The sequence below is a fragment of the Uloborus diversus genome, chromosome 7, assembly GCF_026930045.1.
Source record: "Uloborus diversus isolate 005 chromosome 7, Udiv.v.3.1, whole genome shotgun sequence".
Lineage (NCBI taxonomy): Eukaryota > Metazoa > Arthropoda > Arachnida > Araneae > Uloboridae > Uloborus > Uloborus diversus.
The window spans coordinates 147,383,703-147,397,546 of record NC_072737.1 but is presented as its reverse complement, the minus strand read 5'-3'; the positions used below and the strand labels follow the sequence as shown (position 1 = coordinate 147,397,546).

At 31.4% G+C, this 13,844-nt stretch overlaps 1 protein-coding gene across 1 annotated transcript in view; it reads right to left on the bottom strand.

The window, feature by feature from the left end:
* Positions 1 to 2,519: 2,519 nt before the first annotated feature.
* The window catches only part of LOC129225927 (multidrug resistance-associated protein 1-like), a 77,010-nt gene continuing 65,685 nt past the window's right edge, over positions 2,520 to 13,844 (bottom strand). Inside the window, exons 19-24 of the mRNA XM_054860467.1 lie at positions 11,343 to 11,469; positions 9,651 to 9,752; positions 6,838 to 6,984; positions 5,075 to 5,233; positions 4,651 to 4,817; positions 2,520 to 2,718 (exon numbers count right to left, since the gene is read on the bottom strand). Coding sequence (XP_054716442.1) covers positions 2,520 to 2,718; positions 4,651 to 4,817; positions 5,075 to 5,233; positions 6,838 to 6,984; positions 9,651 to 9,752; positions 11,343 to 11,469 — 901 coding nt within the window. The remainder of the gene's footprint in view (positions 2,719 to 4,650; positions 4,818 to 5,074; positions 5,234 to 6,837; positions 6,985 to 9,650; positions 9,753 to 11,342; positions 11,470 to 13,844) is intronic.

Below are 13,844 nucleotides of genomic sequence, written 5' to 3'. Positions count from 1 at the left end.
CTTACTATTAAATATCTATCACATTTGCCTCAAAAAGTGATCCTCTGCCGGTACAACTGGTACGCTACTTGGCGGCAATACAAGGATGGAGTTGCTACGCCGATGGATCCAAATAATTCAAATAAAATTCTTAATTGGTTAGTTTCAAAATTTAAATTTAGAAGTTAACCAATTGCATTCTCAGCTATTAATTTCTAATACCGTCGACCTTCAATAGATGACAGTAGCAGATGTACCAAAATTTACTTATTGGGATCACTTTTGCTCTATGTTAAAAGCGAGAAAGATACAGGCATTTAGTATTAACGATGCAATCATTATTGTCTGCCAGAGTTGGTCAAAGAACCAAATAGTTAAGTGTGGTACATTGTACCACACTTGACATTTTTCAGATATCTTAATGGTATGAGAAAGTCTTTCAAAAAAAATAAATAAATAAAGATTAGGAGACAACACGTTTTGTTGAGAGTTTTCATGATGATGCCAATGAAAATGGCCCAGGAGCTTAACCAATCTCGGAAAAAGGTGACAATTTTTTAAAAAAAGATAATAAAATATTTTGCAACTTATGATGTCATTACTAATAAAAAAGCTGAAAGTCTCTCTGTCCGGATCTCTGTGACGCGAATAGGGCCTAGACCGTTTGGCGGATTTTCATGAAATTTGGCACAGAATTAGTTTGTAGCATGGGCGTGTGCACCTCGAAGCGATTTTTCGAAAACTCGATTTTGTTCTTTTTCTATTCCAGTTTTAAGAACATTTTCCCAAACAAAATTATCATCAGATGGACGAGTAAATTACCAAGTTATCATAACATGGAACCGTAACATGGGCAAGCCAATTGGCGAGAAATTCATCATACAGTAAAACCTGTAAAGTTGACCACTCTTGTAAGTTGACCACCTGTCTATGTTGACCACTTTTGTCAGGAACCGAATTAGTCCTATCTCATATAATGAAGGAAAACCTCTGTAACTTGACCACCTCTCTATCTTGGCCACCTGTCTATCTTGACCACTAATATACACCAGCTTTGGTTTGGAGTAGTGTAAAAAACCCTTTGTAAGTCGACCACTTGGTTTATTTATTTATTTATTATCATTATTATTTTTTTTCATAGCTTTTCAAGAATGTTTTTAATGCTTTGATGACAGAACAGCATTTTACTAACTAAACAGCAGCGTAAAGCTTAATGCTGCTCTTTATTCTCCAAACTTGTTTTCATTTGTTGTTCTATTTGAGATAGCTTTTTGTACTCTGTTCAATGAAAATAGGTGTCAGTAGAGAAGTTCAGTCTTTCCTTTCAGTTGTAATATGTTGTGACAACACAGGAATCGTGCTAAAAAGAGCAGGTCCGGATCTATACATTTTGATTCCCCTGCCACAAAATATGTAGGGCCCCTCCCTAGTGACCAGCAGTGCCTATTAGTAAAGTGAATAAGTCTTAATGCTAGTTTTTTTTTCTATTTTTTTCTTCAATTTCTAGGGCCGGTAGCCCCTTTAAGGACGCGGGCCTCTCGCACTGCAGGTACGCAGATCTGGGCTTGCTAATGAGTCAAGTTACATGTTTCTGGTGCAAGGGATTAAGAGATAAGACATTTTGATTTTGCCTTAATGAACTGGGAGAGTCGAGCTTGTTGCTCTCTGTGCTTTAAGTTTTAAATAAAAAGGCTTCAAAAAGAAAGTTAGTTGAATTTGAGATTAATAAAAAGTATGAACTATTAAAATTAACTGAAAATGGAAAAAGTCAGAGAATATTAGCTGGCATACATGGAATTTCTAAAACTAAAGTGTCTAATATAGTTAAAAACAAGGAAAAACTATTAAAATTATTTGAATAGTATTTTTAATTAATGTTTCACTTTCAATAATGTTAAACAATAATAAAAGTGAGTTGAATAGAAACAGTAAGGGTGAATTCCTCAAAAAAAGAATACATGGTGCAAGAAATGACAAAAAATAAAAATTATTACCGCCCTTTATAAGTTGACCACCTGTCTAAGTTGATCGCCAAAGTACTGCACCGCAAGTGGTCAACTTACACAGGTTTCACTGTACATTATTTAAATATACAGGCAAACCAAAAGACCTTTTAATTTTCTACTACGGGCAAAGCCGTGCGGGTACCACTAGTAAAACATAAATTAAATGTTCTGTCTAATACTAATGAAGATTCAAATGATCACAATGTTGAAATTGACAAACCATCTCAAGAAAAATATGTTAAAACCCTTTGAAAGAATTTTCGAAGGAGACAAAATACATCTGAATAACTTTTTAAAGCAGTGCAAAGATGACAGACCCATTATGAAGGAATACACTTTTTTCAACAACAACTAAATGGAGTTGACAGATTTTTTTTCAGAAATTGAAGAGCGCATGGAAACATCTCCCTAATTAAATAATTTTGAACAAACATAGTGCAATGGGTACAGTATTTAAACTATTTCATCCAATCATCTGTTCACTATTATTTGAACCATATTATTCAAATTTCTCCAGTTTATGAAATTAGATACTTACTTATTATAATCTAAAATTGTATTTAATCTATGAGCAATAGTCAAAACAGTGCAATCACTAAACTCTGTACGAATTGTAGACTGTATGAGATCATCTGTTTCAACATCTACCGCTGCTGTAGCTTCATCAAGAACTAAAACTTTAGATTTCCTCAGCAAGGCCCTGGCCAAACACACCAACTGCCTTTGACCAACGCTACGGGGAAAAATAATTATTAAAAGTTCTAGAAACAACTCTTTTTTACAACATTCAATTCACCTTAAATTAAAGATCTAATTAAATGTAATTACTCTAAGTCATAGAAAAAATATTCAGATTCTTCCTCTGATTTCTCCATGAATAAAAGTCAAAAATAAATATTATTATATTAGAATTTTATGGATAAAAAAGTGATGGAAAGAACAGTCATTTGTACGCTTCAAATAGTACTTCATCAAATCTGTCAACATTTCAAGAAAAAAAAAAATAGAGTAGATAGTTGTGACGCACTGTAATATGACATTTTTCTTAATAAGTTGGGGGAAATATAGGGGAAATATAGGGGGAAATATTTTTACCATCCCCGCAAAGTACAAATCATATACACATGTAACAATTAACTGAAATATGAAATGGAAGAGTAAAAGTTAAATTTATATTAAATGCACAATTAGAATTTGTTTAGAGAACAGCAAGGATTGTAGATAAAATGTGGGACAATCTTTTTAGTTTATTGTACACGTTTTTTTTTTTCAACGTTCCTTAAATAAAGAGATGTTTTCTGAAATTTATAAAAACCTGGAAACCTTAAATAAAACCAGGGGATCAGGAGAAATGCTTAAAAAACTGGGGATTTCCAAGACAAACTAATCCACTTGAAAGGCATGCTTTGCCTTCATTTATGATTAGGATAAACATCTCATTAAAATGGGGCATCTTACTGGCTCGCACGACATTATGAAACGATTCCAACCCTCTCCCTAAATATAACAACAGAGGTGCTCTCTTCAATTGTTTGCAACAAGAATAAAATTGAACCGTTTTGTGTAAATTTTATTTTTGGTCCAACCATTAAATTCAGTCAGTGAACACTTGACTTTGAGTTTGAAAATCCTTTTACCAGTATTCCTCACAATAGTTTTCAGGTGTGTTCTGAACTTCTTACATGTTGAAAAAAAGGATACAGATCTTAAAACAATACATCTTTAAAATGATATATCTCTTACAAATGCACTTTATAAATAATCACTATCTACTACAAAATCTGGAGATGGATAAAAAATACTTTTACCAAGAATAGAGAAAAGTACTAAAGTACTAAAAAAGAAAAAAGTACTAAAAGCAAGGAAGCTCTAATTTCAAAGAGGGGGCTCGAGCCCCCTCCCTCTTTGAAATTAGAACTTCCTTGCTTTTAGTACTTTTTTCTTTGCAAAAATGTAAAAACATTTATTCTCCAGCCATTAATGAATAAGTTATTAAAAATGAAATCTTTTGATGACTCTAATCTGTCCTGAAATCGGTCTCCATGAAGAAAATACCCTCTTAACCCATGGGGAAAATATCTGACCCCCGCCCTTACAATTTTGCATATGGGCGCCCTTGACTTTTACTTTAATCATTTCAATCGAATCTGAAAACTGAATAGATTTGGCACATGACAGTAAAAACTATTTAATTGACACATTTAATTATTTAAAATAGAGAGAACTTTTACAATTCAGAGTGAAGTTTTTTGGGAGCTGAAAGGAAAAAAGGTAAAGCAACCCAAAGAATGAACACCCCCAACCAGTGAACAAACACAGCATTTTCTAGTTGATTCCTTTTTGGAATAGCAGTTACAACTGCCAAATCATTAAAGACATTTTTTTTCTGAAACTTGATTTTTTAAATCACGAGTTGTTCTTTCATGTAGGATTGTTCATTCACTGGTCAGTCTACCCTAAGCAGTAGATTTTTTCTAAGTCTTAGTGGTATTAATTAGAAAAAAAAATATTTTCAGTTCCTATGACTATATAAATGTGAATAAAAACTACTGCATAATCACAGAGAAAATGTTTATATATACTAGAAGAAAACATAATCATAAATTAAAAAAACAACAACAGGAAAAACTTTTCTGATTATGAAGTTATGAGTTTAAGTACATACCTTAAATTTTCACCACCTTCACTTATTACATGGTCTAAACCTTTTTCTAATGTCAAGACAAACTTTTTTAAATGAGCTTGTTCTAAAGCTAGCCATAGTGCATCATCAGAATATGTTTGGAATGGATCCAAATTCATTCGTAGTGAGCCGGTAAAAAGGACTGGATCCTATTTTTAAAATGAAATGATTTATCAGTATTTTCAGTAAAATAAATTAGTTTAAGCAATTAAGTATGAGGATCATCAGAAAAATTTCAATAACATAAAAAGTTTCAAAATCAATAATGGTTGTTTAACAAGCAAATATCCAATAATCTCTAAATTTAACATAATTAAATAAATGTAAGATTTTTTATCATTTCAAATGAAAGATGCGCATATATTATTTATAGTGAAAGCTAGTAAACACCTGAAAATTTTCTTACCTGTGGAATAATTGTGAGCTTAGAACGAAGCTCATGCAGACCCAACTTAGAAATCTCGAGTCCATCAATCAATATTTTACCACCAGCAGCTTCAATTATGCGAAATAAGGCAAGAGTAAGCGATGACTTTCCAGCACCTGTTCTACCCACAATGCCACACTAAAACAGGAAATAAAATAACACCTAAGCATCAAGACTGAGAAGTTGAATTTAAATACATGATATTAAAAAGTGAAACTTGCAGTAGAAGAGAGATTAAAGAGCCAAACATTTTGCGAATAGAAAGCAATTAATCTTTATTGCATATTAAAAAAGTTCTACTTTATATTGAAAACTTGGGCTGGATTATAATGTTTTTCTTAATGTCATAAGTACATACAGTAATACAATTGTAACCAAGTTTACATTTTTATTTTTATGAAAAACTGCTCTTAAATTGCACACAAAAGTTTCTAGATGTTGCAAACTAAAGAAAATATTTTGGCCTTGATTATGTGAAACTTTTCGCACACTGCATAAACCTTTAAAGAAGCTGAATTTTGGGACTTAATAAATATTTATATTTGTGTGATTGATTTTCTGGTCAAAAAAATCCAGCTTTCTTTTGAGGCTTGACATTTTGAACTTTCAGGGGGGGGGGGGGGCAAGATTGGATCTGCTACTTTTGTTTCGTAACTGAAATCTGCAGAGCATTGTATATGAAAAGAGGCCTCATTTAGGTAATATGATTATTTGGGTAAGAAGTTTCTTCCAAACAAGTACATTTTGAGGTTTGTGTCTCTCTTTATGAAAGCTTCCAAAAATGATGTCATAAATGGGTAAATATTCCCGTAAGATATCAATTGGAAATTTCAAAACTGCCTTACCTGAATTCACTTTCACTGGTATAAGTAACATTATGAACAGATTGATGGAATATTCAAACGGAGGCTCTTTAAGCCTCGTGTTTTCCGATTATTACAAGGAAAAGTTTGTGGTTAGAGTTCGTTAACAGCTAATTTAAAGCCAACAGTTAGGTTAAGATACACAGATGGCACATTCATCATTTGGGGTCATTAAGAGAATAAGCTTCATAAGTTAATGAACAAATTACCAATGTTTTAATGCACAAAAATTGCAAATTACTGCAGACACGTGTTTGGGGTTTACAAGGAAGCAAAGAAGTGTGAGCTTTTGGATGAAAAGTCATCCAAGGAAAGCTTCCCTCAGAATTTGTTTGGCATGAGTCAAAGTTTTTTTTTTTTTGAAGTTACAAATTTACAGCTAGAAATAAAAATGCCTCAATGTAAGTTTCCTTACAAAATACATTATTCTTTCTTTATATACTGCGATTTTCAAAACAAATTTCCTATTTGTTCATTTTGAAAAAGGTACGTCATCTAAACTAGTTCACTTTGCCCTACATTTCTGTACTTTAAGAAAAATGAAATAAATTTCAAGTTCCCAAACAAGGTAGACAGAGCACTTAAAACTAATAAGTAACAAAAGTTATTTTTCCTTCTGAATTTTGTGACACAATTAAAAAAAAATGGACTGTTCTAAAACTTAAAAATAAATAAATAAATAAAAATAAAAATAAACAATAAAATAAAATGCAAAGATTATTGAAACGTGATCCTAAGACTTAAAATTGCTACAGGTGATAAAATGTTACATGTTTTTTGTTTGATATTTAACTTTTGAAATAAAGCATCTATAAAGGTTACAGGGAACAAAAATGCACATAAACATTTTTCATACATTACAGGCAAAATATATCTTACTCTCTCGTTTGGATTAATATTACAAGATATGCCTCTAAGAACTAGTTCTAAACCTTCTCTATAACGTGTGGAATAAGAATCAAATTTTATTGCTCCATCAGTAGGCCATGATGGGTCTGGCTTGGTCTTTTCATTTGTCCATTCCGCCTGAAAATTAAAACAAAACTAATGAATTCCACATCATAGTACTTAAGCTTCAGCGGGTATCAAAATGAAGTCAAAATATGGTTAAAAAACTTTGTGATAAATCTTCTATTATGAAGAAATGAAAAGTTAAACAATTAAATGCTTATTCCTTTAAAGCTTAGTATTCATTTAAAAAACTATTAATTAGCAGTAATTTGATGGTTGTGAAAAATTGGGATAAAATATAAATGAATTACTTAAGAAAAAAAAACAGTAGCTTAGGCAGAGTATATGTTAAAGTAACTTCCAACTTTTAAAATGCTTGAAATATTTTAAGGATGGATAAGGACAGAAATCTACAAAATAGCACAAAATTTTCAGAGAATCATGTATCCACTAGAGGACCCGACAGACGTTGTTCTGTTCAAACTTTGTAAATTGAAAAGAAATTTCAATAAACTATCAAGTGTTTGAATCGTTTTGTTGGAAAAAATAAGTAAAAAGAAAATGTTTTAAGCTGATTGGTGTCAGAATGCGTACATTTATTACAACTTGATTTATCTAATGCCCACTGAGCGGTTGTTTTATTAACTATTTTTTCTCCCCTACTTGATGGTTTGTTCCTTCAGCCATACTCAAAGGATAAAACGCGCTCTCAGATTTTAAGTGTAAAAAAACTAACTACCCATCTAGAACAAACGGGAAAATCCGCTGCAACATCCCCCATATGAAAAAGAATAAAACAATCGAAAGGATATCGTTAAAAAAAATGATAAAGTTAAAAACAGTTCTCTGAATAAGCGAAAATCACTCATCCCTAAAGATGTAAAATAAACATTCTTCAACTAAAATGGCTAAAAACTTTTTTAAAAAGAAAAACAATTCTTTGCAATTTGAAATATTTTGCCAAATAAACAAAAAATACAATAAATTACATTAACAGTAGCTTTAAAATGTAAACAAATGATCATGCAACTCTATTGTTTATATCCAAAGTCGCCAAGCCACCACGTTACTGTAATCCAGCCGATCAGTGAGCGAAACTAACTCTGACCGATTAGCGGTCCGATCTTTTGAACGAAAAACTTTCAAAACTTCACATATTGCCTAATTTGTTCTTTCCACCAAAGATAAAGATCTTCAACTGCACTGATCTTTTGTGTACAGAACTACCCTGTTGGTATTTATCTGGACGAAAATAAAATTTGTTTTATCTTTAAATTCCATCATCTTTTCCATTAATAATGTTAGTAAGTTAGATAATCCTTAAAGTATTCTTGACGTTGGTTCTGAAATTCAGATGGATTTGAGCCGAGAAACAAATGTTGCTAGGTTCGGTACTTTCCGATCATTTGGTTAGGAAAACCTATAGCACCGATCCAGTCACAAGGTTCAACTACGACGACAGAACACACGTTTTGCGTGAACCTTCCAGTACTTTACTTTAAAATAATACTCGGGATCTAAAATAGTTGCTTTCAAGAAATGAAGGCTTCACTCTCTTTCTCTCTTTTTACGTTTTATCTATTCTCAATTCACATATCACAGTAGGAAATTTCATTACAAAAAGCAGAGTTAGCTTTCTTATTGTCCTTTGGCAACGGGTTAAATACTCATTTCAGTTCTCGCTCAATAATAGGTTAAAATAAATATTAATCATTTGGGAGATATAACCATCTAATGTTTAAATTAATTAATTACTTAACAAAAACGTTTCCAATTCGATCAATCCCGCTTCAAAACCATGCTTGCCACAACTTAATTACACACAAAATATTTGATCAAAATCGAACCAGCCGTTTAAAAGCCTTATGGTGACAAACGTCTGCACAGAAGATTTTTATATATTAAGATGTTCTCTCCAATCCAGAGGGAGTTGCGATTTCAGCTATGTTAATTATTTTTAGCTCAGAATTGGCACTACCATTACAATCAGTATTTTTTAAAATTAATAAAAATAATCAGGAACATTAGGACAAAACGTTAAAAATCAAGACAAATCAGGGAAATTCATCATTAATGAACTATTTCTGCACACTGGATAACATTTTTTCTCTTATAAAACTATGATTTTAAAGTTGTTAAAAAAATAAGGATAAATACAACTAAGAGATTGCTTGTCTCAGACCTGTGACTTGTATTTCACTAACTCCTGGCATCCAAGTCCAGAAATAATCCCAGTTTTAGTATATTATGTCAAGTTTTGAAGCTACATAGGCATCAAAGGAACAAATTAAAAAACATAGGGAATTTTTGAAAAAATATAGGTCAAAAATGTCTTCAATGTAAATGACAATCATTAAATTTTGCATACCCAACATGAAAAAAATGATCTATTTGTATTACTACTAAACATTCCATTAATGTATACTACATTCCTTGTTGAATATTTAATTTACGTGGTGACAATAAGGTGAATTGAAACTTGTCATAAATAATAATAATGATAACAGTTCGGAAAAGAAAGACTATATAACAATTTGAAAAGGTTTATATCAGCAGAGCAGTAGTACTTCTTGTGAGACACTCTCTATCGTGGTAGTAGTGATCAACTCGGGTGTGGTATAAAAAAACAACTATACTTTTGAAATTATTTAAACAAAAAGAAACCAAAAAGTGAGCTCAACAGAAAATGTGTTAGAAATTGTTCCCCGAGTCACAATTAAGAAAACATTTTAAATGATTACCTCTGTTGGAGTTTTGGTATATTCTAAGCATCGTTCAACAGCAACTATATTTGTTTCGACATCAGCTGTAGCCCTCACAAGCATATTCAGAATTTGAGTTATCTGCAGCAAGAAAACTTATTTACTATCAATTGCAATATTCAAAAAAGTAAAGGTGAAAAAATTAAAAAAGAAAAAGTATATATATTTATACATACATACATAAAAAAATGGAAGAAAATATAAGAAACCTAAAACATTCTACAACTAGGAACCAAAATCAGACTTGCAACAGCTTTTTTAAGAAAAACTAAACTTCCATAAAAACAAATAGCAAAATTACAGAAAACAAAAATTTGCTAAAGTATTTATTAAACACTAGCTGCGTTGTCCGGCTTTGCACGGTCAACCTCGAAGACAAAAGTTAGGTCAAGTGACGCATGTTCAACAACCAGGCTTCAATTAGAGAAAAAAAATACTGTAAAATAATCATTCTTAAAAATAGAAAACGGCAAATCAAAAATTCCCGAATAAATTAGACACAATTTTCCATAAATACAACTAAAATCCTTTAAAAAAAAGAAGATAAATCGTCGAATTAATAATCAAAAAGGAAAATTTTTACCTCAAAACAAAACAAAATTTTATTTTGTCACAGCCAAGAAAAAAAAATGGCAACCTTCTGAACGCTAATTTAAAATGAGACCACACAAAGGATAGTTTTTCTGATACAAAAATGAATTTCCATTAGGGCTTAAAAGTGCTTTTAAAATATTTCCTGGTGATTTTACAGCCTTTTTTTCTTTGAAATTCAAAGGAAGTGAATGAACTCTCTGGGTATTTTTTGCAGGCTTTCGAATGGCCTTAAAATCGAACTGATTGGATAATTATTTGAGGTAGAAACAGCCATTTAATGCCATTTTCGGGCCCTAAAATCGAAATTCGAATCGCTGGGTTCTTTTAGGCATTCGAAAACCCTACGTTCCTTCTCGGGTACCCAAGTACCTCTGTGCCAAATTTGGTCAAGATCGGACGTAAACTGTGGATTTGTATAGGGAACATACACACACACATATATACTCTCTGTTTTATTTATACAGATTAAATTCATAATACTTTATATTTAAAGGAGAATTCTTGACCAAAGATACTTGATCAAATCTGCATTTCTGTGGAAAATTATTCTAATATATTGGTTTACTACAAATATCCCTGAATAAGAAATAATATATTTTCAGAAATATTTTCTCTAAGTTCATATCATCTAGATATTTTATATTAATAGTTTTTTTCTCTTTGCTTTCGTTAACAAAACAAGATGGTGTAATTCTCACTGAATTTCTCAGTTCTCCTCCTTGAAAATAGTCCAGGTGAATAACATTTGTCCATGGAAGATTTCAAAATTTTTTGTAAAAAAGAATGACTATTAAAAATCAAATGAAGTTGTGGAAAAAAAAAAAAAAAAAAAAAACACAACACAACACACAAACTTTTACAATGTGAAAACACACTGAAGGTATTAAATGCTGAATAACATTGCTGCTGTTTCTCCCTCCAAAAGTCGTGACCCTGCTATAACATAAAGCTAGGACCAAAGTCTCCCTTAGACTTGAAAAATTGAATTTAAACCCCAGATTAACCATTAGCTTTTCTTACTTTACTAACAACTTGATAAGAAAATTAATCGTAAAATAAGATGGACATAAACATTACCATTAAAGCATAACTGACGGAAAGACCTGCAACTCCGGGGGTTACTGTATCTTGGGCAAGAACAGCAAACAATGCAGCCAAGAATACTATAGTATATCCTAGAAACTCAAGACGAATAGAAAGCCACCTGGAAAAATGCATAAACATAATTTTACACCAGCAAAAAATTAAAAGGAAACTTATAATGTAAATAAAATTTCTTAGTAGAGCCAGAGAAGACAGGTCTGTTTGATGTTAAACTACTTAAACTTGAATATCGTAATATAAAAATGTTATTTTAAAGGAACAAATTTAAAAACAGTTCTTAAATAAAAATGAAACACACAGAGAAACTTTTAAAATTCTTATAAATATTCTTCAACCCGATATTTCAGACCAACAATTATTTGAAAACAATATTTACATTTTTGGTATAAATGCAAAGCTCATTGACCAAAGTATTTCAGCTTATATTTTTATTTAAAAGTATTTTATAAATAAATTGATCTTAAAAAACTAGTACATGGCACAGACAGTTCTCAAGTACAGCTTGAGTTACAATTAAAAAAAAACATTGGCTAAGATTTTTGTCTAAAAATTACTTGCAAGAGAAAATAATATTAAAGTTAGAGGGATAACTAATATTTAAATTGTCACAGAAAAGCTTTTTAAGAATAAGATAATCATTGCAACATTAGGTGAGTCAAAATCAAGTGCAGCTCTGGTTAGTTGAGCTGTGACCTTGACTATGTTACACAGGGGCGGCAAATAGGGGGGGTCAAGAGGGGCGGTTGCACCCCCAAATTTTTTGCGCGGAATGATAGAAAATGGGTGAATTCAATTCATGTAAGTCGGAAATCAATGTTCATTAAAAGATATTTTGCTGGTTCTCAGTAACTATTTGATGAAACTCGACACATTCCCAGACTATAAAAAGTATTTTTCGTTATTTGGATAATGACTTAGGAATTCTTGAAGTATTTTCCGGCCTTTTCAGAACATAGAAAACTGATAGAGAACATGGCTAATCTTATTAACTAAAGAAGACATTTTCTCATATAGGCTAAATATTTCATACTTGTGTGCCCAGTGTAACGATAGTATGTCCAATATAAGAGGCTCGTGCAAAGTGGTGTGGCTGCATGGTTTTCACAAGAAAATTTCTTGATATTTTACATTCACTTTACGCTCATCTTTTAATGTATATTTATTTAATGAGTGTCCACCGCTTTCTTCTGCTAGAAACATGGTTCAGCTGCTCAATGCATTATATGCTTTCAAAAAAACTTCTTAAAAATGCATGTGATTAATGAATTTAAAAAAAAACTTATCAAAAAATACCTGTTATGCGTATAATTATGCAAGCTCGGAGTGACACAAAATGGTTTTCAAGAGTTAAAACCATAAAAATATTTCTCTATAACTTCAAAGCAGTGATTTGACGACTGGAAGAATTATTACAAAACGATTCTTTCATTGATGAAAAAACTCATGCCTTTTAGCATGTTTGACTTTGCTTGAATTTTTATTCAATTTTTTTGTACTGAGGAAAGTTTTTGAAAAATACTTTACTCTATTAAAACATCTTCAATCCGTTACCCTTAATTTTCGAACTATTCAAGCCACACTTCAATCTACAACTGATCTGTGCACCACATTACCATAGTTCAATTTACAATTGAAACAGAAAATATATTTTACATAGATGTGTGTTTCAATCAAGCGTGAAACTTAAAAAAAAAAAAGAAAAAGAAAAAAAAAAGACCAAAATCCACCTGATGATGTGAAGTCAAATATTGATTTTTTAAATTTTGTATGAAGTAATAGATTCAGTTTCGAATGAAATTAACACAAGATTTAATGATAATTATTTTTCTGTATGGTCGGCTCTATATTATCTGGATTGGATTTTTGAAACGATAAATAAAATGTTTCAGTTATGAGTAAAATTTTTAGCACGAGGCATGAAAAATTACAAGCAATATAGCGACAGACTGGTTATCACATCCAGAGACTGCAGTTTCGTCCTTGTTATGGGCTCATCAGTCTTGAATAGTGAATAACAGAGCTGGAGGCAGATGACATCTCATTGAAGCTGAGAGCGCTGACGAGACTAGATTATTTACTGATGAAAAATTAAGCAACTCACAATTTTTAAAGTTGTCCTGGGTGATTTTGAAGAGCAAGATATAAAAAGTGTTTTCATACATCACTTTGTTACTTCAATTATCTTAGCTAGTAGAGAAAGATTTTTTTATGTCTCAGGAGGTTAGAGAATTATTTTCGAAGCACAATGGACAAAATATTCAAACGAAGTCATACATGCTAAAGGGGATGAGCTTTTCCACCATCTTTTATATTTAGCTGTACTGGCAAAACAGCACGACACTGGGCATTGATATATTAGTAACACGATTCCCTGCTCTTCCGAATTCCAAAAATCATGCATTAAAACTTTTCCAAAAGGTATAAAAACTTTAGTATTGAGATGTTTTGTATAACTTATTAGAAAATGAATCAAAA